At 37.2% G+C, this 27990-nt stretch overlaps 1 protein-coding gene across 3 annotated transcripts in view; it reads left to right on the top strand.

The window, feature by feature from the left end:
• The first annotated feature begins 607 nt into the window (after positions 1–607).
• LOC136858785 (androgen-dependent TFPI-regulating protein) overlaps positions 608–27990 on the top strand; it is a 68843-nt gene continuing 41460 nt past the window's right edge. The window contains exons 1-3 of one of the 3 annotated variants that reach the window (XM_067138585.2): positions 608–816; positions 1015–1107; positions 4935–5155. In XM_067138585.2, the coding sequence (XP_066994686.2) occupies positions 646–816; positions 1015–1107; positions 4935–5155 (485 nt within the window). In that variant the 5' untranslated portion in view covers positions 608–645. Of the gene's footprint in view, positions 817–963; positions 1108–4934; positions 5156–27990 lie in introns of all 3 variants that reach the window. The other 2 variants (XM_067138584.2, XM_067138586.2) reach the window with 2 other exon arrangements.

Below are 27990 nucleotides of genomic sequence, written 5' to 3'. Positions count from 1 at the left end.
CTAGGCTCGTCACTTTCATCTATCCTATCAGATGTACCTTGATCAACTCTTGCTCTTTTCCAACCGCGACGGTATTAGAGCATTTGTGGCCTAGGAAGTCTTTTATTTTCACGCCCTTCATGGCCCTTGTCTTTCTTTGGCCAATAGCTTCACTTATGGACTCCTTCCATTTTCCCCCCTCGGTTACTAGAGTATGGTTGCCCAGTTGTACTTCCTCTTAAAACAATAATCACCTCCACCACCACCATACAGGGTGAAACCAAAGAATGAGAATCAAATCCATTTTTATTCTCCACATGTCAAGCAAGGAGGAAAAAAAATCACTTATTACAGCACCGCAGTCTGGTTGCATGACAACTTGTTAAGAAAGTTTCCTCAGATTACTTTAACAGGTAATCAAGTACAGAAAAACCATAGTAAAGTCAATATTTCTTGTTTCTGAGTTTAATATGATTTGAGCTTAAGGTCTTTATGTATATAAATGTGCATCTGCTCCAGTTATATCACTCCAGGATTGGTCACACTAGCCACATTTTAAGTACAGTATGTTTGTGTCATTGTTTTGTGGAGGCCACTGTACTTGTCTGGGTGAGGTGGTCAACTTATACCTAGTAACAGTGTTGTAGTGAAGCTAGCAGGATCATCATGGGCAAACAGAGTGGCAATTTGTTCACACTCTTGTTCCATACAATAGCTGTGGCACATCATGTATTTGTTTTCTACTGTCTTCAATATTTAGATTATTCAAAAACATCAGATACTTATACAAACAATGTGAAAAATTTTCCGTTTAGGTTTTTCACTGTGTGGAATTTTGTAAGTCATATTTCAAACCTAAAACATCAAAAATGCTTAGAACTTAATCTGAAAGAGTTGTTTGATGATTGGTTTTCAAGGATGTGATAAGTGTCATAATTTGTATGACGTACTGTTCAATATGCATGAATATGTTTTTTTTTTCAGAGCTTACAATGCTATTACTTCATTTTATGCATGGTAGATGATCTTCTCCAGCTGACAGCTTCAGGGGTACCGAGTAGTTTACAAACACGAATTAAGAAAACTAAGCATTTTACATTCCGTACTTTCGTGTTTCCTGTATCACATGTGAGTACTTTGAGACTGCATTTGCCTCATTATTCATGATAACACATTCTACTTAAAAGACTGTTTTTGTGCACAAAATTTAAGGACAGATGATTGTGAATAGGATCACAGTTTAATATTTTTTTTTACTGCTTATTTTAAAAAGCATGCCTCGCTGAACAAGAATATAAGTTACTTTTATCTATTTCTTGAGAATTCACAAAGAAATTAAGAAAAATATGAAGCGTGGGTTGGCGACCACAGGGCCCTCAGCTGAGTCCTGGCCTTTCTTCCACTTGTGCTTGGCTCCTCACTTTCATCTATCCTATCCGACCTCTCTTGGTCAATTCTTGTTCTTTTCAGACCCCAATGGTATTATGTATGGAGGCCTAGGGAGTCTTCCATTTTCTTGCCCTTCGTGGCCCTTGTCTTATTTTGGCTGATAGCTTCATTTTTCAAAGTGTCAGACTCCTTCCATTTTTTCTCTCTGATTAGTGGTATATAGAGGGTGGTTGCCTAATTGTACTTCCTCTTAAAACAATAATCACCACCACCACCACCACCACCTTGGATTGTGATACTAAAACACTATGTTGTTAAAAATGTGTAATTTTTTTTTAATTGCATTTTAAATAATCAATGTAAAATTTTAACATTTGATAAATAAACATTATAGTTCAGAGCAGGGATGGCGAACCTATGCCATAATAAAAATCATTGTTATCCGTATTGAAGATACTGAATGAAGGATGCTAAAAGGTTTGTTTTGTCACCTATTCAATACATATAAATTTTACAATTTAGGAATTTATTATTGAAACCACTTGAGACATGTTGAGACTCACACTTAATTTTTATAATGTGTATTAATAATACGTATTAATTTGTGCATGTCAACTACTAACCAGGTATCTGATTTTTGCCTTGAGGAGATAATTTGACTGATGATGCCTTCAATGAAGGGCGAAACATGTCTCAAGTGGTTTCAATAATAAATTCCTAAATTGTAAAATTTATATGTATTGAATAGGTGACAAAACAAACCTTTTAGCATCCTTCATCCTATGCCACGACGCGAACACGATTTCGGTGGCACGCCACATGAACATAATAATGTTTTAATGTATATCTTGTACCACAGACAATACACATCTTATAGTGTTTCACGTGTAAGTAATAAATATCGAAAATCTAAATACTAGGTCCATCCAGACGTGCAATATGACAACGCTGGTACACTGATAGGTCGGAACGTCAAGTGAGATAACAGTGTTGTTTTCTGGAAGTTTTGTATACGGACATCACAAATATGTTTTCGGTGCCGAAGAGAACAGAAACTTAACAAAGGTAGTGACAGGAATTTACAAGAACAGTGGACAAGGAAATTCGGACTGATAGAAAGATCTGTTGCATGTGTTCGAAAACAATTGTATCCCTCACATTTAATGTAAAGCGCCATTTCGAGACTGATTATTCAAATGTTTCTTCCATGCCAAATGAAGAAAGAAGGGAGTTCTTGTCACAAAATATCGAACATTACACAAAACAACCTACAGTATTTCTTTTGTATCATCTTTCCGGCCAAGGAATAATATCAGTGCGGCTGTTTCCATCTGCCTCACTGCATAGTACAGCATGCATCTGAAACCGCTTTCTGACGGTGAGTTCTTGAAATAAACTTCCTTATTGATGCCTGACACATTATTTGAAAACTTCCCTAACAAACTGCAAATAATTAAAAGAATGAAAGGAATGCTGTCAAGGATAGAATAATAAGAATGAGTGAAGAAGTTTTGGAGCAATTGAAAACTAATTTGGATAACTCCCAGATGTATGCAGTATGTTTTAATGAAAGCATGAATGTGACCTTACAAGCAAGGATAGCTGTATTTTTAAATTTCCTTGCGGAAATGTGATGAGGTAGAAATTAGTTAAATTGTTGAGCATGCGAACTACGGCAACATGTGAAGATAATGAAGGTAATGGAGGAAGTGAAGTCCATTGGCAATATTAGTACTCTTGAATTTTATATCTAATAATATTTATAATTTTACAATTTGTTTTACGTCGCAGAGTGGGAAGGAAACCACCGTGGCCTTAATTGAAATACAGTCCAAGCATTTGGCTGGTGTGATAATGGGAAACCACGGAAAATCATCTTCGGGGCTGCCGATTGTGGGTTCAAACCCACTATCTTCCGGATGCAAGCTCACAGCAGCGCGCCCCTGACCGCGTAGCCAACTCACCCGGTAATAATATTTAATGACGAAGTATGTTACAATGGGAGCTTATTATTTATTTATTTACAAGTAATAATACGTATTCTCAAAACTTACATATTTAAAAATATATTTTTTGCAGTATTTACAAAATACAAGCACGGAACATGCAACTAAATGAATTTACAAGATATATATCTAATAAATAAATAAATAAATAAATAAATAAATAAATAAATAAATAAATAAATTACATAAATAACATATTATAATTTAATTTAATAGAGAAATGTACACTCAAGTTTGAGCATTAAATAAATTTCACATTTCAGTCTTTGCTATAGTCTGTAATTGTCCTGGTTCTTTTCATGCAAGTTATGATGTGGTATCTACTACACTTCTGCCCACACAAAGTGCACTTACAATCTTCGCCTGGCTCATGGAACTTCTGGTTTATGCATATCTTGTGGTGAAACCCATGTATGGAGAGTCGTGTTATCACGTGGCGCTGTGTGTTGCATTCTCTAGTCCACCTATCGTCTGTCATCGCTGGTGAGGTGTAGAAGTCTAGGTCAATTTAACTTTTCTTCCTTTCCCTGATGTTTACTAGTGCCCTGCTTGCTTCCGTTGATTGTAGGTAGAATTGTGATTGTATGTCTTCTATGAAATACGTCTCCTGCATCATTTCATATACCATCCGGGATGGCGCTGTCTTTCCAACTCGGGTAATCCTCTTCATGAACATTGCTTTTATTCTTTCTATTCTTATCAGGTCTCCGATCTTTGGGAAGAAAGTCGCGGGGGCAGGGAGAGAGGCGAGGGGGTGTTGTAGGATGTAGCCATTCTTAGGAAAATAGCAGGTGGCACAGTCAACAGTTGAGAATAATAAATCAGACTTAAAATGGCACACTTGTTGGAAAAGGTTCACCATCCCTGGTTTAGAGCGTCCGGCTCCATGGCTAAATGGTTAGCATGCTGGCCTTTGGCCGCAGGGCTCCCGGGTTCGATTCCCGGCAGGGTCAGGAATTTTAACCATGATTGGTTAATTTCGCTGGCATGGGGGCTGGGTGTACGCGTCGTCTTCATCGTCATTTCATCCTCATAATGCGTAGGTCGCCTACAGGTGTCAAATCAAAAGCCGAACATGTCCTTTGACACTCCCGGCACTAAAAGCCATACACTATTTCATAGTTTAGAGCTATGAATATATTTAATATGTGATAAAAATTTTGAGGCAGCGGAACCAACACTCCAATAGGAGTGTGTAGGCACCCATGTAATGACATGTTTCAACAAGACCTTAGAAGATTATACATATTTTAAAAGAGGCGCTTAGAGAAGACTAAAAGGGTAAACCCAATGAAATTTAATTCATTAGAATCAGGTAGCTTGTGACTTCACGCAGTAAAATTTGTGTACTTCTATCTTTAATTCTATATCAGATGCAGTGAGAAAGTTTATGCGAGTTTCAGCATTGTGTCACCGTGACAGTCATCTACCCTTAATAAATTACTCTTGCCTGCCAATCAATAATTTAACAGGAAATGCCTGTTGCTGATTGGTAGGCCTATATTTTAATAAGTGTTATGTTCCTGTGTTACAATCTAATTTACCTCACCTTTATTTCAGACTGCGGTATTTATGTTCTGGGTTTTGTTTCTTGTGGACAGAAAGTTGGTATTCCCACCTGAAATAGACAATGTAATACCAGCTTGGGTAAATCATGCCATCCACACGAACATAATTATCACAGCAGTGATGGAACTAGCCACTACATTCCATAGGTATCCTAGGGCTAGGAACCGTGCCATAATGGGCATTACTCTCTACATTATTGCGTATGGAGTTTGGTAAGTTTGCTTTTTTGTTTGTGAATAAATAAGAAACACATTCTCTTTTTTATGTAGCTTTTAATTTATGCTACTTCTAATACATTATATGTTGGAAAAATTTATACTTACACTAGCAAGATACCCGTGCTTTGCTACAGTATTATACTGAAATTTATAATTGAATGCTTATTGTTTTAGATATATAATCCGCCAAAATTCGCGATCTGACTTGTTTTCTGCGAGAATCTGCCAAAATTTGCATCTGACTGGTTTTCTAATATATTACGGCAACTTTCCTCCCATTTTTCAATCTTTCTTTCCAGCAATCGATTTCATACTTTCCGGGCTAGGTTCAGGTATTCCACTCGGTCAGTTGGGTCCCTAAATCTGTGCCTTCTCTTCCTATAAGCATTATTAATATGGATCAAATTCTTCAGGAGATCTGGCGTTGTGTCGTCTTGGGTGCTTTGGCGGTACTGAACCCGCGGCCGGACTGTATTCTTAGTCATTACCCATCCAGGACCCATTTCCAGCGTGGTCCGCACATTTGACGATGATCCAGAACATTATTATTATTATTATTATTATTACTATTATAGATGTTCTGGACCCCACAGCAAGATGCAAGACCGTTACTTGGCGGTAAATTACATCTGCTGCCATTGTCATTGTTGACAATGTGACCAGTACCATTGTCGCGCGTAGGCAAGTGTGCAGGATTTCTGGCGATACGAATGACATATTTCCGTGCATTATTGACCTTATTGTAATAGAGGTGAACAATATGATGGTCAACCGCATTTCTATCATTTATTTCAAATGTGTTTAAATTTTTTGTTTATATGCCAGGAGAATCTACTGTAATCTAAGAACGTTCTCCGAAGGAAAAGATGGCTGTTGAAAACGAACCCAGGAAAAATTAAAAATGATCGGTTTATGATCAGAATAAGTACATTGAAAATCTACAGCTTGTTTCCAGTCATTCGACAGGGTCAGGAATGGAATGAATAAAGCCCCATCTAGCGGCGACAATAGGAACTGTGCCGGCTGCCAAAGCACTCCTCTGGGGCAATGATCGATGAATGACAAATTAAATGAAATATTGGACAGTGTTGCTGGAATTAAGATGACAGGGAAAACTGGAGTATCCAGAGAAAAACCTGTCCCACCTCCGTTTTGTCCAGCATGAATATCACATGGTGTGACCGGGATTTGAACCACGAACCCAGTTGTGAGAGGCTGGCGCGCTGCCGCCTGAGAAACGGAGGCTCCTTATAAGTACATTATGAACAGTAAAATCAATTGGTCTCACCTCCTTTTACACCCCACCGCCGTTAATTTTATTTACCCCCCTCCCAAAAAAATTAAAAGGAGGAGTGTTTCTTTATTTTTAAAAGAGATTCCAAACACCATTGTTCATGTCTATTACCTTCAGTTTTGAGATATAAGTATCCCCATAAAAATAATTCACTTTTTATCACTTCCTTTCACACTCCTCCCCGCCCCCTAGTGAATTTTCCAGCAAAAAATACTTGTTTCTTTAATAGTAAAAGATCTTCTAAATACCAGTTACCACGACTCTAACTTCTTCAATTTTTTATTTATGTGTCCTCATGAAAGGAATTCAACTCCTTTTCACTCCCGCCCCCCAAGATGGTTTCCCCACCAAAACGTGTTTTTCTTTGTTTTTAAAGGAGATCCAAATACCAATTTTCACGTCTGTAACAACTTAGGTTTTTATTAGATGTATGTATTCTCATACAGTTAAGTCAATATGTTTTCAATTCTTTCACCCCCCACCCCCACCCCTTAATTGGAATTTCTGAGAATACGTGTTTCTTTACTTTTGAAGCAGATTCCAAATATCAAATTTCACGTCTGTAACATCTTCATTTTTGAGATATCAGTAGCCTAATTAAAAGAAATCAACACCACTTTCAGTCACTTTTACGCCCCCCCCCCCTCCTCCCAAGTGGTATTTCCAAAAACTAAAAATACACGTTTCTTTATTTTTAATAGAGATAAAAAATACAATTTTTCACTTCTGTAACAAGTTTTTTGAGATATACTGTAGAAATTCTCATTTTAAAATTTCACCCCTTTTTATTTCCCCTGAAGTGGAGTTTCCAAAAACGTTTCTTTACATTTACAGGAAATTCCAAATACCCACTTTTTATGTCTGTAACATTTTACATTTCTCAGATATTCTGTAGATATAGTCTTTCCAAAAATTCACCCCAATTTGTCACTCCTGTTTAACCGCCATTAATTGGATTTTCCAAAAACAAAAAATATGTTTCTTTATTTTTAAAGGAGATCCCATATACAAATTTTCAGTTCTGTAATATCTACAGTTTCTGAGATTCTTTATTTTTAATGAAGATTCTAAATACCAATTTTTACATCTATAAACTTTAACAGTTTTGAGATATTGATACACTCATTTTAAAAATTCACCCCCTTTTCACCCCCCAATTAATTGGATTTTCCAAAAACAAAAAATACATGTGTTTATTTTTAAAGGATATCCCATACACAAACTTTCAATTCTGTAATATCTTCAGTTTCTGAGATATATGTATCCTCATTAAAGGCATTCAACCCATTTTCACCCCTTTTCACTCCTCCTATTGGGATTTTCCAAAAACAAAAAAGAATTGTGTTTCTTTATTTTTAATGAAGATTCTAAATACCAATTTTTACATCTGTAAACTTGAAAAGTTTTGAGATATAGATGCACTCATTTTAAAAATTAACCCCCCTTTTTACCCTCCCATTAATTGGATTTTCCAAAAACAAAAAAAGTATGCGTTTCTTTATTTGTAAAAGAGATCTAAAGTACCAATTTTCATGTCTGTAAAATCTTCAGTTTCTGTGATATAAGTACCGGTATCCTGATTAAAGGCATTCAAACCATTTTTCACCCTTTTTCACCCCTCCTATTGGGATTTTCTGAAAACAAAAAAAAATATGTGTTTCCTTATTTTTAAAGAAGATTCTAAATACCAATTTTTACATCTGTAAACTTTTAAAGTTTTGAGATATAGATACACTCATTTTAAAATTTCACCCCCCCTTTTCACCCCCTTAGCGATGGAATATCCTAAAATCCTCTCTTAGCGAGCACCTACGTCTTAATAGGAATAAATCCCCAAAATTTCTCTTCTTTATGTCCAGTAGTTTTGGCTCGGCGATGATGAATCAGTCAGTCAGTCAGGACAAGGATTTTAGGATACTCCATCGCTAAGGGGGTGAAAAGGGGGGTGAAATTTTAAAATGAGTGTATCTATATCTCAAAACTTTTAAAGTTTACAGATGTAAAAATTGGTATTTAGAATCTTCTTCAAAAATAAGGAAACACGTATTTTTTTGTTTTCAGAAAATCCCAATAGGAGGGGTGAAAAAGGGATTGAATGACTTTAATCAGGATACCGGTACTTATATCTCAGAAACTGAAGATATTACAGATCTGAAGATTGGTACTTTTGAACTCTTTTAAAAATAAACACGTATTTTTTTGTTTTTGGAAAATCCAATTAATGGGAGAGTGAAAGAGGGTGAATTTTTAAAATGAGTGCATCTATATCTCAAAACTTTTAATGTTTACAGATGTAAAAATTGGTATTTAGAATCTTCATTAAAAATAAAGAAACACGTATTTTTTTGTTTTCAGAAAATTCCAATAGGAGGGGTGAAATAGGGTGAAAAAGGGATTGAATGACTTTAATTAGGATACCCGTACTTATATCTCAGAAACTGAAGATATTACAGACCTGAAGATTGGTACTTTTGATCTCTTTTAAAAATAAAGAAACACGTATTTTTTCGTTTTCATAAAATCCCAATAGGAGAGGTAGAGAATGGTGAAAAAGGGGTTGAATGCCTTTAATGAGGCTACTTATCTTTCAAATTGGTGTTTGGGATCTACTTTAAAAATAAAGAAACAGGTATTTCTTTGTTCTTGGAAAATTCAAATAATGGGGAGTGAAAAGAGGGGTGAATTTTTCAAAATCAAAATCTCTTTATTTGAAAATGAGGTGTCTACCTCGGTGGCAAAAGCTACACTAAAATACATTATTGTCAAGCACTTAATATTAAATTAACAAGAGAGGAAAATTTTCCTATAATACAATATTATACAATTTACGCTAACAATGTTTTCTATTAAACACACAGCTCATCCTTAATAAATTTATATTCTTTACAAAATTCTACTTATAATATCTCCTGTACTACTTACAAATATAGTCAACTGATATACAGTATGTGGAATTACTTCAAATGATACTATACAACTGGTATAAGATTAATATTTACATTGCATTTATTTATTTACTATCTTTTTTTTTTTTTACCCGTTCTGGATCCTAAGTAGCATAACGACCTGCTGCGTCTTAACCAGAGCCCCTTTTGCCCACTTTTCAGAGTTCCTGAAGGGCCTTCACAGCTACCGTAGCGGTCCCAGGGCCCTCGAAGTCCCCAATGTACTTCACCCCTACAGGCAGTCCCCTACTTTGGCTGTCCAAACTCCTTAGAGCAGGGGATGGAATTAATTTATTCACACACATTTTTTTTATTTACAATAACCTGCACTGGTCGAATGCCCTGTAACACTTCATTTATTTTCTCTGTTGCTGTTTATTCTCTTCTTGAATATCTGTACAGATTTTGGAAAAGGATCAAACACTACCCCTGGTAAACTGTTCCACTCCTTCACACCCTTCCCAATGAATGAAAATTTACCCCAATCGCTTCTGCTAAAATTCCTTCTAATTTTATATTTGTGGTCAGTCATGCCGATATAATTATTTTCCAACTGAAGCCTCTCACAGATATCTCCCCATGCTTCTTCTCCTGTATAGGCTCTATATAATCCTATTAAGTCTAGTTTTCTCCCTTCTCTTACTTAAAGTTTCCCACCCAAGTTCCTTTAACATTTCTGATACACTACTCTTTCTCCTAAAATCCCCTGTTACAAATCTTGCTGCTTTCCTCTGCACACTATCTATTTCTTTTATTAGGTATTCTTGGTGGGGATCCCAAACACTGTTTGCATATTCCAATAATGGACGAACCATACTCAAGTAACTTTTTTCTTTTAATTCTTTGTTGCATCCTTTAAGTAGCCTCATTATGACATGTAACGATCTGTATGCTTTCCCAACAATGTCATCAATATGACCCTTCCAGTGCAAATTACTTTCAAATCTCACACCTAAGTATTTGCACTTGCCATCTTTTGGGATAACTACCTCATCCAAAGTATATTCAAATTCAGTTTTAAAGCTCCTGTTTGTAAAAGTTGTAACAGTTGATTTGCCTCCATTAACCTTCATATTATTTTCTTCAACCCATTGTTGGATACTTTCAAGGTCCCTTTGTAATTCTGAACAATCCTCAATGTTGTTTATTTCCCTATAAACAATTATGTCATCTGCATACAATCTTATTTTTGATGTTATATTGTTCCCTAAATCATTTGCGTATATTAAGAAAAGTAACGGACCGATTATACTACCCTGTGCAATTCCCTTCCATACTTTCTCTTCCTGAGATACATTATTTCCTACTTTGACTTTCTGAACCCTTGAATTTAGAAATGCTTTTATCCAACGTGTAACCCTTACGTCCAATCCTATTCCCTCCAATTTCTTTAATAATATTCCATGTTCCACTCTATCAAAGGCTTTGGAAAGATCTATGGCTATGCAATCTAACTGACCTCCTGAATCCAACTGATCTGATAGGTCCTGCTGAAATCCCACCAGTTGTGCCTCACAAGAAAATTTCTTTCTAAATCCATACTGGCTCCTCATGAACCAATTTTTATCATCACATATCCCTCTCATGTACTTCGATATTAAACTCTCCAGTATTTTACAAACTATACTGGTCAGGCTGATTGGTCTGTAGTTCTCTGGTTTCCTTTTATCACCCTTTCTTTTATAAATTGGTATTATTATAGATTCCTTCCATTCCTTTGGTATTACACTATTATTTATGACATAGTCAAAGAGAAATTTTAAATAAGGCACTATATACCACCCCATTGTCTTTAATACCTCCCCAGTAATTTGATCACTTCCTGCTGCTTTTCCTTGCTGGAGCAGTTGGATTTCTCTGAAAATATCTTTGTTTGTGAATGAGAAGCTTCTTGTTTCCCTCTGTCTCTCTCCCTCTCTATCTTCTGTTTCGGTTTCCAACTCCTGACAATCATCTACTGAATCTCTAAATTCCCTACTAAATAGGTTTGCTTTCTCAGTATCTGTTAAATAGTGTTCTCCCCCTTCTCCCACCATTGTAGGAATTTGTATTCCTTTTCCTTTTTGATTCCTGATATATGAATACAGCCTTTTCCATTTTCCTTTGTGGTCATTACCCTCTTGAAGTATGCCATTCATATAATTCTCTTTTGCTTCCTTTTTCACTCTATTCAGTTCCCTCATATGCTGTTTTCTAGTTTCTCTACTCTCCCTACCCTCTTTGATTTTCCTGTTTACTATTCTACATTTTCTTTTTCATTTTCTTATTTCCCTTGTATAATAAATAGGGTCTGAGGTCATTTTACCCTTCTTAACAGGTACAAATCTCTTCTCTCCTTCCCAAATGATTCCTTTGAATTTAGCCCAATGTGTATCCACGTTTCTTCCTTCACTTATCCAACAACTGAATTGTGATTTAAGGTAAGTCCCAAATTCATCAACTTTAGTTTTTCTGTACAATTTCTTGTCTTGTGTAACCCTCTTATTAAGCCTTTTTGGTACGAGTCCTACATCCATTATTACAGCCTTATGGTCTCCTATTCCTTCAATTACCTCAGTTTTATCAAAAATTTCCCATGGTTTAACCAAGAATACATCTAGTAAGTTATTGAGACGAGTCGGTTCTTGTACTACTTGTGTAAATCCTCCCTCCCAAATTAACTTATTTGCCAGTTTCTGTTCATGGGCTTCACTTGCAGCTCCATTCCATTCAACTTCAGGCAAATTTAGATCTCCCCCAATTATTACCATATCATTATTATTGTTTTTACGAGTATAATCTATTATTTTCTCAAAGATTTCCATGTCTCTTTCCTCTCTTCCAGGCCTGTATGTTCCTATAATTCCCACCTCCTTCATATTATCACAAACTAATTTTATCCCTAATATTTCATCCCTTTCATCGGTAAACCATTCATGTGAACAATGTGAACAATAAGTTGTTTTTTTTTGTTTTTTTTTTTGCTAGTTGTTTTACGTCGCCCCGACACAGATAGGTCTTACGGCGACGATGGGACAGGAAAGAGCTAGGAGTGGGAAGGAAGCGGCCGTGGCCTTAATTAAGGTACAGCCCCAGCATTTGCCTGGTGTGAAAATGGGAAACCACGGAAAACCATTTTCAGGGCTGCCGACAGTGGGGTTCGAACCTACTATCTCCCGAATACTGGATACTGGCCGCACTTGAGCGACTGCAGCTATCGAGCTCGGTTAACAATAAGTTTCCTTCACCAAAATGAGTGTGTCTACAACTTAAAACATTAAAAGTTTACAGATGTAAAAATTGGTTTTTAGAATCTCCTTTAAAAATAAAGGAACACGTATTTTTTTGTTTTCTGTAAATCCCAATAGGAGGGGTGTAAAAGGGTGAATAATGGGTTGAATGCCTTTAATGAGGATACATATATCTCAGAAACTGAAGATATTACAGAATTGAAAGTTTGTGTATGGGATATCCTTTAAAAATAAAGAAACACGTATTTTTGTTTTTGGAAAATCCAGTTAATGGCGGTTAAACAGGAGTGACAAATTGGGGTGAATTTTTTGAAAGACTATATCTACAGAATATCTGAGAAACGTAAAATGTTACAGACGTAAAAAGTAGGTGTTTGTAATCTCCTGTAAATGTAAAGAAACACAGGTGATTTGTTTTTGGAAACTCCACTTAAAGGGAACTAAAAGGGGTGAAATTTTAAAATGAGAATTTCTACAGTATATCTCAAAAAACTTAACATGTTACAGAAGTGAAAAATGGTATTTTTTATCTCTATTAAAAATAAAGAAACGTGTATTTTTAGTTTTCGGAAATACCACTTGGGTGGAGGGGGCGGGGGGGGGGGGGTAATAGTGACTGAAAATGGTTTTGAATTCCTTTAATTAGGCTACTGATATCTCAAAAATGAAGATGTTACAGACGTGAAAATTGGTAATTGGATCTCCTTTAAAAACAAGAAAAATGCGTTTTGGGGGGAAACCATCTTGGGGGGCGGGAGTGAAAAGGAGTTGAATTCCTTTCATGAGGACACATAAATCAAAAACTGAAGAAGTTAGAGCCGTGATAATTGGCATTTGGAAGATCCTTTACTATTAAAGAAACAAGTATTTTTTGCCGGAAAATTCACTTGTAGGGGGGGGGGGGGGGGGTGGAGGAGTGTGAAAGGAAGTGAAAAAAGTGAATTATTTTTATGGGGAAACTTATCTCTCAAAACTGAAGGTAATAGACATGAACAATGGTGTTTGGAATCTCTTTTAAACATAAAGAAACATGCCTTTTTTTGCCGGGGAGGTAAATAAACTTAACGGCGGTGGGGTGTAAAAGGAGGTGAGACCAATTTATTTTACTGTTTAAAATGTACTTATAAGGAGCCTCCATTGCTCAGGCGGCAGCGCGCCGGCCTCTCACACCTGGGTTCCGTGGTTCATATCCCGGTCACGCCATGTGACATTCGTACTGGACAAAACGGAGACGGGACAGGTTTTTCTCCGGGTACTCCGGTTTTCCCTGTCATCATTCATTCCAGCAACACTGTCCAATATTTCATTTAATTTGTCATTCATCGATCATTGCCCCAGAGCAGTGCTCGGCAGCCGGCACAATTCCTATTGTCACCGCTAGATGGGGCTTTATTCATTCCATTCCTGACCCTGTTGAATAACTGGAAACAGGCAGTAGATTTCCGATATACTTATTCTGATCATAAACCGATCATTTTTAATCTTTCCTGGGTTCGTTTTCAACAGCCATCTTTTCCTTCGGAGAACGTTCTTAGATTACAGTAGATTCTCCTGGCATATACATAAAAATTTAAACACATTTGAAATAAACGATAGGAATGAGAATGAGAATGAGGAATGAGATTGACCGTCAAATTGTTCACCTCTATAATAAGGTCAATAATGCACAGAAGTATGTCATTCGTATCGCCAGAAATCCTGCACACTTGCCTACGCGCGACAATGGTGCTGGTCACATTGTCAACAATGACAATGGTAGCAGATGTAATTTACCGCCAAGTAGCGGTCTTGCATCTTGCTGTGGAGTCCAGAACATCTATAATAATAATAATAATAATAATAATAATAATAATAATAATAATAATAATAATAATAATGTTCTGAACCGCGCTGGAAACGGGTCCTGGGCGGGTAATGACTAAGAATGCAGTCCGGCCGTGGGTTCAGTACCGCCAAGGTACCCAAGACGACACCATGCTGGATCTCCTGAAGGATTTGATCTATATTAAAAATGCTTATAGGGAAGGATGGCAAAGATTTAGGGACCCAGCTGACTGGGTGGAATACCTGGACCTAGCCAGGGAAGTACGTAATCGATTGCTGAAAAGAAATATTGAAAAATGGGAGGAAACTTGCCGTAATCTATTAGAAAACGAGTCAGATCGTGAATTTTCGGATTCTCGCAGAAAACGAGTCAGATCGCGAATTTTGGCGGATTATATATCTAAAACAATAAGCATTCAATTATAAATTTCAGTATAATACCATAGCGAAGCACGGGTATCTTGCTAGTTTTATATATATAGATAGATACACCTTCATTATAGACTGTTAGACCTTTCAACATCCAGTCTGCAAGCCTCTGTGAATTTACTAAATGCCACCACAATCCTCAATTTGTAACTAACTCTGTGGCCTTGTTTAGTTTTATACCTCTTTTTTTTAAATCGTTAGAAACGGAGTCTAACCATCATCGTCTTGGTCTCCCTCTACTTCTCTTACCCTCCATAACAGAGTCCATTATCCTCCTGGGTAACCTATCCTCCTACATTAACCTCTCTTGGTCAAACCACCAAACAGCTTCATCAATTGAGTTCATTCCGAGTACCCTACTGCCGATACAGATGTTGATTCCCATAGGGAATCTGAAATATTTGTCCCGAATGAATAAATTTATAACACCAATATAAATGGTCCGTTATTGGACATCATAAATTTTCTAGCTAACTCATTCCTGGTTGCCAGCGTTTTACCCTCGTGTGCTAGGTTGGGCTCATCAGTTGGTACCTAGTACACCTACCAAGATGCTGGCTAGTGCGTACCGTGGAGGCCACTACGTAGGCTAATCGCTCCCACTTGTTTGTACCAGAATTGGCCATGCAGCTATAGGTGCACAGCTGTGAGCTTGCATTCAGGAGATAGTGGGTTCGACCCTCACTGTCAGCAGCCCTGAAGAAGGTTTTCCGTGGTTTCCTATTTTCACCAGGCAAATATTGGGACTGTACATTAAATCTGGCCATGACCTCTACCTTCACACTCCTAGCGCTTTCCTATCCCATCATTGCCATAATATAACGTACCCAGGGGTAATAACCCTCTAGGTTGATGCCTCCATTCCTGATTAAACATCCGACTAACTCGGGTTTTGGCAGAGAAGTGGGTTGACTGTCGAAGGGTAAGTCGAAATGTCGAAGTTTATCACTTAACTATAAGTATATGACAGGAATAATGGAGGTTTATCTCGAATGAGAAACACTAATACAGGGTAAGATGAGTTTATTCCATAAAATAACCCCGAATCATACCAAAACAAGTGAAATTCAAATAATAAAATGAAAATGAAATTATCACAGAGATAAAATTGAAAAGGATATGGACAACAAAACGTTAAGTATGCAATCAATTAAATGCAAAAATGAAAGTTCAAACAAAACATTAAATATTTGTGAACTTCAAAATGACTTCACATTATTGTCCAATGTTCATGTTCATATACGTATTCGTATGGACTAGCACGATTTTAAGTATCACCATATTATGGATTGAAATTCAGGGAAGTTGCCGCAAAAGTTACCATTAAATGAAAATTAAGATGCAATGGAACATGATATGAACTACAAAAAATACTAGTGGCATTTCCCTACGCTATATTTACAATAATCACAACACAATTAAATATATCTCAAATATTTACATTGGATTAGGAAGGGGAAAACTTATGTACTACACTGACTCAACGTGAAATGCGGTTCACCCAAAGGATCTAGTAAGAACTAGATTGACCACAAACATTCACTCAGCACTTGGGCTGTTTCCCATTAAACAACAAGACAACATGAAATTACAAAAAACACCATTCTGTAAGAGAAAACAAATAATATACTTTAATAAACACATGGAAAGCAATGAGCAACATTGCGTTCCTCTGCTGCATTTGCGCACCAGTCCGTGCCTTCATCTGTCACATATTTCCTGCTTTGCAGTGGGCTGAAAAGAAATGTCAAAACTCAATAATGCTCTGAGGACTTGGTCACTGTTCGACAAGATTGTATTACGGAAATGACATCTCATTTCGCACTGTCTATATAAACATGGCTGATAAGTAAACTTGTAAGGCGAGCTCGTATTTCCACAACAGCTCGGAAATTCACATACACAGTCATACTTCTTGCTAGCATGCTATTATAATTCAACACACACATCATATTCACTGGCCTGACATTATTTTCCCATCATTTCTGATTCTCAATAATCTCTCAGAATACCATCACAGGCCTATATTCGCTGCACACAATTCTTATCACATCATCAGGCATGCAATCGGCCTGCATAATCAACTTCATAGATCAGCGTGCATTAAATTCTCTTGTATTTCTTACAATTTCACCAGCCTTTCTCATTATAAATCAGGGTTCGATTCCCTCTCAAATCATTGTACAAAACAGTTCCCAACCCCCATTGGAAGAATCCTTTTCTAGTCAACGTTGCATATACAGCTCCACACATGTCACAGCTTCTGAAATAACATGCGTCATGCAACCTATCTGTTACTAATCTTTCTAAATGGAAAAATGGAATTTACTCTCAACGCCGCAAGTGTTTAACTTGGAAAGTGGATGATCTTGGCAATCTAATCCTCCTATCTCTAACATACCAAAAAAAAAAAAAATCAGAATAACCATAAGCTAAGTAACATGCATAAATCACCAATAAAACAAAATAAATCCTGACATCTCCCTCAATATCCCATCTAACTAATCGTAAAGAGTACCGAGCTCGATAGCTGCAGTCGCTTAAGTGCGGCCAGTATCCAGTATTCGGGGGATAGTAGGTTCGAACCCCACTGTCGGCAGCCCTGAAAATGGTTTTCCATGGTTTCCCATTTTCACACCAGGCAAATGCTGGGGCTGTACCTTAATTAAGGCCACGGCCGCTTCCTTCCCACTCCTAGCCCTTTCCTGTCCCATCGTCACAATAAGACCTATCTGTGACGGTGCGACGTAAAGCAACTAGCAAAAAAAAATAAAAATAAAAATAAAGAAAAATCATAAAGTAAAAGAAACATAGAGAAATCATGCGATCCCCTCCTATCCATATTTACAGCATCACAAATGTAAAATGAACACATGCCATCTGGCAAAAATTACATTCATGCCATTTAATTTTAAAACATGCATCTTATCTTTGGCAACTCCCTGAACATTGGTAGCGGTTCACATCTCCGCTCCAGTAGCTTTACTCCATTTTCAACACGTATTTAACACATGGAAACAATCTTCTCTCTTCTAAGGGCGGTGCCATCTTCTTGATGAAAGTTCCTGTACACTGCAACACAGAAGACTTCAAGTAAGTACCTCTTCACTGCTCTATGTGGACGTGCCGAATAAACCCTTGTCAGCTATGAATTAAGCCAACATTAATCTAACAGAACAAACACACGTAAGATTGACTATGCAAATGTTAGGGTTTAAATACAGTTATTTAGAGCGGCGTTGCGATATATGACCGACCCGAAAGTATAATGCAGTTGAGCGTCTCTCCTTCAGTCACCAGTCTGCGGCTGACATTCCGCCTATTACTTTAGAGTAAAACTTTGCGACATAGTGCAATTGGCAATTTATCACTGACCAGTTTACTTAGCACCCTTCACAAATAAATGCACTGTTTGTTGGTCAAAAAGACCTTATACTGTTAGATGTCTACCCACGTGGCAACATTCGCGCACAGATGAAAGAGCAGTATAGAACGATGTTCACTTGACGGCAACTCACACAATCAGAATGATGCTTCTGATGATTGGGACGCTTAAGAAACATAGCCAACGCCATTGTAGCTAGGGGATTCCTGTATATTCAAAGAATCAACCAGTCAGCGTGCTTGTTATTCATAATGACTTTGATATTGATTAAAATTAACATTAAACACACTCCTGATGACTTAATAATGACTCATATAATTGCTATCACATATTCCTTATAATTCCTCACTCTCAGACCTGTGGAAATCCATCAACTAACAGAACTGACTCCTCTATAGCGATGTATTCTTCACACAGATATCCATGTTGGTCGACCTGGGATTTTAATTCTGCGCGGTCCAGAATTCATATTAGCCACACCCTCGCTTCCTAATTGGCTGAATGCTCCTCATAGCCAACAAATTCTACATGCAAGCAAGCATTGCGGAACATACAGCGACTTTATGTCTCCACGGACTTCCAGTCTCAACTGTTCTGGAAGCTGCTACTTTTCCAATGCCTATCTGAAATCCATCTCGATATAATTATTTAATATGGCAAATATATATCTGATTGTCTCTTATGGGCCGTCAGGATACGGCTCATCAAGACCTATCTGTGTTGCTGTGACAAAGGCAATTGTAAAAATTTTAAAAATGTGTATGTACCAGCAGTTACTCTCACTACTTTCATGTCTGTTAATTGTTAACTTATGAATAAGATACCCTGAGTCCACCCAGCTTTCACTCCCATAAAGCAAAGTTGGCCTGTTAACAGACCAGTCTAAAGATAGTTTCGTTCGGGAGCTGACTTCCTCTGTACAGAGTATTCTTGATCGCAACTGCGAGCTCACTGCATTGCTGCACCCTGATTCACTCTCACTTACTATACTACCATCCCGGAAAAATTCAGATCCTAATACTTGAAATTATCCACCTGTTCCAGCTTTGTATTCCCAAAGTGTCATTCAATTCTCTTAGGTTTGTTACATGCTGACATCACTTATGTTTTGGAAAGGCTGATTTTCATACCATACTCATTGACCTATTTTCAAGTTTCAAGACATTAGACTGTAGGCTTTCATCACAGTCTGCTATTAAGGCCAAACTGCTTACTACATTTCGACCTAACTGAATCACTGCCTGCCACTTTATATCTTTCAGCAGATTATCCATGTAAATTACGAACAACAAAGGTGAAACATTAAAGCCTTGTCTAACCTCTGTAAGTACCTTGAACCAAGAACTCATTTTACCATCAATTCTCACCACAGCCCAATTTCATCATAAATGCCTTAGATTTATTTTAATTATCTGCCCTTAATCCCACAGTCCTTCAGTATGACAAACATATTTTCCCTCAGTACTCTATCATATGCCTTCTCTAGATCTATGAAACATAAACAGAATGGTCTATTCCTCGTGTACCAATTTCAATTACCAGTCGTATACTGAAATCTGATCCAGATACACTAGGTGGTTTTCGCCCGACTTACTCTCAACCACTGATCACACCCTCCTTTCCAAAATGTCACTGAACACTTTGCCTGGTATATTGATCGGTGAAATACCTCGATAGTTGTCGCAGTCGTTCCTGTTCCATTCATTCTTTATTTACCATAAAACCTTTACAGAGTCTGTGGAAAGCTAGGGGAAAAAGACAGGCCCCCTACACATTGTGCCCCCTGACCGTATGAAACAATCAACTGAAGTAAAACAAACAGCAATTACTGCTTTCGACCAATAAGGTATTTCATCCATGAAACCATTTTATCACTGCCTTCCTATTATGGACTTGGCGAGTCGGCTGTGTGGTTAGCGACGTGCATTCAGGAGATAGTGGGTTCAAACCCCATTGTCAGCAGATTGAAATAGTTTCCAATTATCACACCAGGCAATGTTGGGGCTGTACCTTAATTAAGGCCATGGTCGCTTGCTTCCCACTCCTAGCCATTTCCTATCCCATCGTCAACATAAGACCTATCTATGTCGGTGCGGTTTAAATCAAATTGTAAACAGAAAAAAAAAAAACCTTCCCACTATGTTCCGCCATTTGAGGTCTAATTTCATCTATCCTTGCTGCTTTATGAAAATGGAATTTATTTATCATCCTTTACACTTACTCAAGCTTAATTTCACCAACATCATTGTCCTCTTCCCAGTGAGCTTGGTTGATTGTAACGTCACCAGAAAGATTTTCCTTTTACATTGAAAAGATTTTCAAAATTTACCTTGCACTTATCCAGTGATTTGCTGAGATCTATTATGAATTCACCTGATCTACCCAAACACTATTCATTTCCTCTTTTCCCTCCCTTTCAAGGATTCTTTATTATTGTTCAGAAAAGTTACCCTGCCACTCGACCTAGCCTTAAACAAAGTTGCTGTGCCCATTGACATCGATGACGTGGTCTATATAATCACCTCAGTGTGACCACTACAAGTGAGATGGACGTATGCTTGATACATTATGATGACTTAATCTGCCAGGTGCATTTCCCTATATGAGTGTATGAAAAACAAGCATGGAAAAGGGCCAAATAACTGTTGATTTTTGGTGCCATTTCACAAAACTCAGCATTCTACAACTGAGTGGGCTCCAATATGCCAGTAATGATGCATCATTGTTCAACACAATTGTTTATGGGTTAGTGAATCGGAAAATTTCCAGAACACCTTTGTTATGCAATCAGGTCTTGCAAGAATTTTTTAAACAATTATTATAAAAAACTTCAAGTTAATTTAAATCTTATGATCTAAGACAATCATTAAGTCGATTAATTCTTCTAGAAAATTTCATATTGTCTTACAAATGTTAAGCATTTAGATTTGTTAAAATTGTCCTTTATATCATTAACATACTGTAGAAATATCAATGAGGGGTACCGGTTGTGACATAACGGCTAGAAAGTTGAATGTATATCTTAACTGTAGGTCACAGCCTTGGAGATGTGATGGAAAGCAAGATAGAATAGGTTCATGTATGCCATATGTACACAGTTTATGTAGTAAAATGCTACGGTCAGGTGTGCCAAATGCTTTAGAAAAGTCTGTACTGTATATAAATAGTAAACCTCACCATGGCTTTCCATTGCATCAACAACAATCTGATAATACGGCATATCATGAGATCAGTATAGGTTGATCACCTGGGAACAAAACCGTCTTGATCATCAATTATATAATTGAAAGGAGGTATAATTTTGTCAGTTATTGTATCTTCAAATAACTTTGGTAATTTGGGACTTATTTTTGGCACATCTATGTTGCTTTATGTAAGTTTTACCTCTATTTTTAAATGTTAAGATTACAAATGTATTCCATTTCTCAGAAAAAATACTTTGAAGTAGGCAAAAATTGATAACACACATATTGACCAGTGAGACAGGGTAATTCCTAGGCTTTAAAGGCCGTCTTTACTAAGGTGGTCTTCTTCCTCCTCTTCTTCTGATAGCGGTGATGATGATTCACAAGTGGGAGTTTTTCTTTCATTTAACCCTGCTGTTCTGTTTGGGTCTATATGACCCAAAATGAATATGCACATTCTTTTTCATTATTTAAATACCAATATATGTTTATGAAACTTGGTGACTTTGTCTGAAAATGGAAGAGTAGCACGTGATTTAAAATATTTAAAAATAGTTCAAGAAGTTTGGGCATAAACTGTAATAGTTACATATGTAATGTTCAACACAAATATGATACTGTAATTCGGATTTCTTTCTAAAACATGGAAATGGTGACCTTTATTTTTGTTGTATTATATGGGAATAGTGATTTTTATCATTCCAACTTACTCACAACAGTCAACTGAGCCTCCATGCGTTTACGACAATGGGCTTGTTTCTTGCGTTTCCCGGGAAATAATAATTGGCAGTTCTCAACAATTTGAATGCTTTGTTTCTGCCCTGTTTGAATTGTGACACCATGGCGTTAGACCATTGACTGATGATGAGTCGGAAGAATTAGGAAATGCCTCAGCAGATGAAGGATCAGAAGATCATGTCAGTAATGCATCTGAAAGTGAGTGTTCCGATGACAGTTACGACAGTCCACAGCCTGTACAAAACAGCGTAGAGACTTTTCTTTCTAAAAGTGGGAATATAGAATGGCAGTTGTACCCACCAGCACAACATAGTCGCCTACCAGCTTCGAACATCAGCAAGAGTACCCCAGGAGTTACCAGGTATGCAATCAGCAGAATATCTGATGTAAAACGTTCTTTTGAAGCAGTATTTTATACAGCGCTTCAAAAGGAAATAATAGAGATGACAAATATTGAAGGGCAGCGAGTTTATGGTGATCTTTGGACGGATATTGATGGTTCTGTTTTCCATACATACTTAGGACTCTTATTCCTTGTGGATGTATATCGATCTCATGGGGAGCCTACAAAAAGTTTGTGGGATAAGGATACTGGGCAAAACATACTTCGAGCAACCATGACCCTTGAAACGTTCTATAAGATATCGTGTGTCCTGCGATTTGACAAGAAATCTACTAGAGAGGAAAGATGACGTACTGACAAACTTGCCGCAATTCGTAGTATTTGTGAATAGTGGGTAGAAGTCCTTCCTAAACTATATAATCCAGCAGAAAATGTTACTGTTGATGAGCAGCTAGTAGTATTTAGAGGTCGCTGTCCATTCAAGCAGTATATCCCAAGTAAACCGTCAAAATATGGGATCAAAATATGGACCCTGTGTGACAGCAAATCTTCATACGTACTGAAAGCCCAAATTTATACAGGAAAGGTGAGAGGAGCGGCATCAGGAAGAAATCAGGGAATGAGGGTAGTATTTGATCTCGCTTCTGAGATACGTGGCCAGAATATCACGTGTGACAACTTTTTTACGTCGTGCAATTTGGGACAGCTGCCTCTGAAAAGGAAATTGACTATGTTGGGAACTATACGGAAAAATAAACCGGAGCTTCCACATAAAATGGCCAACAATGAGGTACACAGTTCTTCGTTTTACTTCACAAATGACACTACTGTGGTAATTATATTCCTAAGAGAAACAAGAATGTTGTACTTATGAACACTCTCCACCATGATGAGGCTGATAAGAAGCCAAAAAATGATTTTGGACCATAAAACAACCACGCTTGATGAGCTATCAGGTACATGTATATGCAAACGAAAAACCAACAGGTGGCCAATGATAGTTTTCTACAATATTCTTGATGTTTCTGCTTATAACGCATACATTTTGTTGATTTCGATTCACCCTAATTGGAATGCAAGCAAATTGACTACAAGGAGAATATTGTTGGAGGAACTTGGAAAGTCACTGATAAGAGAACACATTGCATCAAGAATGCATTTCCCAAGAACAGAAGATTCTTTGAGACTGGTCAGAAGCATCCAAAACCCTAAAGATGTGGCTGGTGTGTCAGAATCGGTAACAACAAGAAAATCTACGAAACGTGCACGCTGTAAGTTCTGCCCATCAAGCAAAGACAATAAAACAAACATGTTGTGTGGAAAATGTAGTAAACATCATGTCACCTACTTGAGTCCAAACTGCAAGCAGTAAGAAGAAAAGTAAGAAAAAAATTGTAGTGTTTTCTAAGACGATTGTATTGAAAACTCTCTTGTTTCAAATTTATGTGAATACTTACGTCTAAACTGCCAACAGTAAGAATAGAAGTATGGAAAAACTGTAGTGCTTTCTAGTTGAATGCCTGTAATGGAAACTGTCTGTTGTTTCAAATTTATGCGAATACTTAAACAAGAAATATCCCGTAATAAAGTTGTATTATTATTATTATTATTATTATTATGATTATTATTATTATTATTATTATTATTATTATTATTATTATTATTATTATTATTATTATTATTATTATTATTATTATTATTATTATTATTATTATTATTATTATTATTATTATTATTATTATTATTATTATTATTATTATTATTATCAACAAGGTACTGGAATAGAGCAACAATGTCAATAGCTGACAACTGTACAAAAATTTCTGTTTGTATAAGATTTCTATAGCATATTGACCCGCCAGTAAAAGTGAACAGAACAGCAGGGTTAAAAGCCAATGACTGTCTTTCTTAAATTATCACAAGTTACTTTAAAATAAATTATTTTAGATGAAGCTGCTACTATAAACATCCTTCAAAAATTGAGAAGTTGGACCCCTTTCCTCCTTTTATATTTTTCCTGTGTTCCTAGTTTTTTACACCCTGCATTCATGAGCATCTTAATTTAGAGTTCTATAGATATGTTTGGTTTCATTCATGATGCACCAGAAATAGGATTTTCAACTGAAGGACTGGTGTCGTTAATTCTTCTTATAGCTTATCTTTATTAACCCAAGACTGAATACTTGATCTTTGCCTCTGACTAGCGACATTTGTAGTTGCGTAAATGGTATGTATGCATAATATTATCAATGCAAAAAAATTGCAACATTGCAACGTTTCTGATGACCGGGACATTTTCCCACTGAAAGTTCCCGAGAGATCCATCACTGTATGTTACAAAGAAGATTGTTCCAGTCAGTGATATTTCAACAGGTTCATCAAAATATACTTGTCAGCTCTGTGGGTAACTGGTCAAGGGGTCCTGAGTTTGATTCTCATCTGAATCATGGATTTAAACCTTCATTGCTTAATTCAGCTCGAGGACTTGTGTTTGTGCTGTATTTGGCATTAGAACACCACCAACAAGAAAATAATAATAATAATAATAATAATAATAATAATAATAATAATAATAATAATAATAATAACAACAATAATAATAATAGGAAAAAATTGATGGATGGAAAGTGCAATCAGAGAACGAAGTGAAAAAGAAGACTGGGGCAAAGTGGACAGAAGAACGAAAAAGGATTCATAGAGAAAGAATGAGAGCTGTTTGGCAACTCAGAATATAGAATCGTTAGAGCTTTGCGTGATCCATTGGGTCTATATGCAATTTTTTTTTTTTTTTTTTTTTTTTTTTTTTTTTTTTTTTTTTTTTTTTTTTTTGTGAGTATTATCTACAATCTTACAAACATCAGTCTGAATGATAAGAATTGAGGGCTTTGAAAAAGATGCAGCATTCCAGAAAGGAGTGAGGCAAGGCTCTAGTTTGACCCCTCTCCTTTTTAATGTTTTAATGTTTACATGGTTTTGATTACAATGCGGTTGTGAAAATTCAATATTCAAAAGACATTCACTCACCTTAGACATATTTTTTTCTTCTGTAAGTTGCTTTACGTCGCACCGACACAGATAGGACTTATGGCGACCATGGGACAGGAAAGGGCTGGGAGTGGGAATGAAGCGTGCGTGGCCTTAATTAAGGTACAGCCCCAGCATTTGCTTGGTGAGAAAATGGGAAACCAGAGAATACCATCTTCAGGGCTGCCGGCAGTGGGGTTCGCACCCACTATCTTTCGAATACTGGATACTGGCCCTCGAACATTGATATAGGAACTAGAAAGATTGTTTTTTGAAGACTTTCATCTGGAGCGTGGTATTGTATGGAAGTGAATCATGCACGATAACTAGCTCAGAGAGAAAGAGAATAGCAGCTTTTGAAATGTGGTGTTACAGAAGAATGCTGAAAGTGAGATGGATAGATCGAATCATGAAGAGATACTGAATTGAATTGGTGGGAGAACATTGATCGAACCATGTGACCTTGCCGCGGTGGGGAGGATTGCGTGTCCCAATGATGCAAATAGCCGAGCCGCAGGTGCAACCATATCGGATGGGTATCTGTTGAGAGACCAGACTAACGAATGGTTCATCGAAAGGGGGATAGCAGCCTTTCGGTAGTTGCAAGGGCAGCAGTCTAGATGATTGACTGATTACGGCCTTGTAATAATATTCAACATGGCTTAGCTGTGTTGATACTGCTACACGGCTGAAAGCAACAGGAAACTACAGCCGTACTACCTCCCGAGGACATGCAGCTCTCTCTGTATGAATGGTGTACTGATGATGGCTTAATCCTGGGTAAAATATTCCGGAGGTAAACTAGTCCCACATTCGGATCTCCGGGTGGGGACTACACGAGAGGGGGCGATCATCAGGAAGATGGATACTGACATTCTGCGAGTCAGAGCGTGGAATGTTAGAAGTTTGAATCGTTGTGGTAGGTTAGAGAATCTGAAAAGGGTGATGGATAGCCTAAAGTTAGATGTAGTTGGTATAAGTGAAGTACGTTGGCATGAAGAACAAGATTTTTGGTCAGGCGACTACCGAATTATCAACACAAAATCAAACAGGGGAAATGCAGGAGTTGGTTTAATAATGAATAAGAAAATAGGGCAGCGGGTAAGCTACTACGACCAGCATAGTGAAAGAATTATTGTCGTCAAGATAGACACCAAACCAATGCCCACCACAATAGTGCAGGTCTATATGCCTACTAGTTCAGCAGATGATGAAGAATTGAAAGAATATATGAGGAGATAGAAGATTTAATACAATATGTCAAAGGTGACGAGAATCTAATTGTGATGGGAGACTGGAATGCAGTGGTAGGCCAAGGAGGAGAAGGTAGAACAGTAGGAGAATTTGGATTGTGACAAAGGAACGAAAGAGGAAGTCGGCTGATTGAATTCTGCACTGATCATAATTTAGTCCTTGTCAATACTTGGTTCAAACACCACAAACGACGGCTGTATACGTGGACGAGACCTGGAGACACTGGAATGTATCAAATAGACTTCATTATGATTAGGCATAGATTCAGAAACCAGGTGTTGGATTGCAAAACTTTCCCAGGAGCAGACGTGGACTCTGACCACAACTTGTTGGTCATGAAATGCCATCTGAAGTTGAAGAAATTGAAGAAAGGAAAGAATGCAAAAAGATGGGATCTAGACAAGTTGAAAGAAAAGCGCGCAAGGGATTGTTTCAAGGAACATGTTGCACAAGGACTAAATGAAAAGGCTGAAGGAAACACTATAGATGAAGAGTGGAGAGTCATGAAAAATGAAAACAGTAGGGCTGCTGAAGAAGTGTTAGGAAGGAAGAAAATATCAACTAAGAATCAGTGGATAACTCAGGAGATACTAGACCTGATTGATGAACGACGAAAATACAAGAATGCTAAAAATGAAGAGGGCAGAAAAGAATACAGGCGTTTAAAGAATCAAGTGGATAGAAAGTGCAAGGTAGCTAAGGAAGAATGGCTGAAGGAGAAGTGCAAGGATGTCGAAGGCTGTATGGTCCTGGGAAAGGTAGATGCTGCATACAGGAAAATCAAGGAAACCTTTGGAGAAAGCAAATGTAGGTGTTTGAATATTAAGAGCTCAGATGGAAAGCCACTTCTAGGGAAAGAAGACAAAGCAGAAAGATGGCAGGAGCATATCTAACAGTTGTATCAAGGTAAAGATGTAGATAATTTGGTTCTGGAACATGAAGAGGCTGTTGATGCTGATGAAATGGGAGACCCAATTTTGAGGTCAGAGTTTGACAGAGCTGTGAGTGACCTAAATAGGAACAAGGCACCTGGAATTGATGACATTCCCTCTGAATTACTGACTGCCTTAGGAGAAACCAGCATGGCAAAATTATTTCATTTAGTGTGCAAGATGTATGAGACAGGAAAAGTCCCATCCGATTTTCAGCAGAATGTTGTTATACCTATTCCCAAGAAA

The sequence above is a fragment of the Anabrus simplex genome, chromosome 1, assembly GCF_040414725.1.
Source record: "Anabrus simplex isolate iqAnaSimp1 chromosome 1, ASM4041472v1, whole genome shotgun sequence".
Lineage (NCBI taxonomy): Eukaryota > Metazoa > Arthropoda > Insecta > Orthoptera > Tettigoniidae > Anabrus > Anabrus simplex.
The sequence above is the reverse complement of the archived record's forward strand: the minus strand, read 5'-3'. Positions and strand labels throughout refer to the sequence as shown.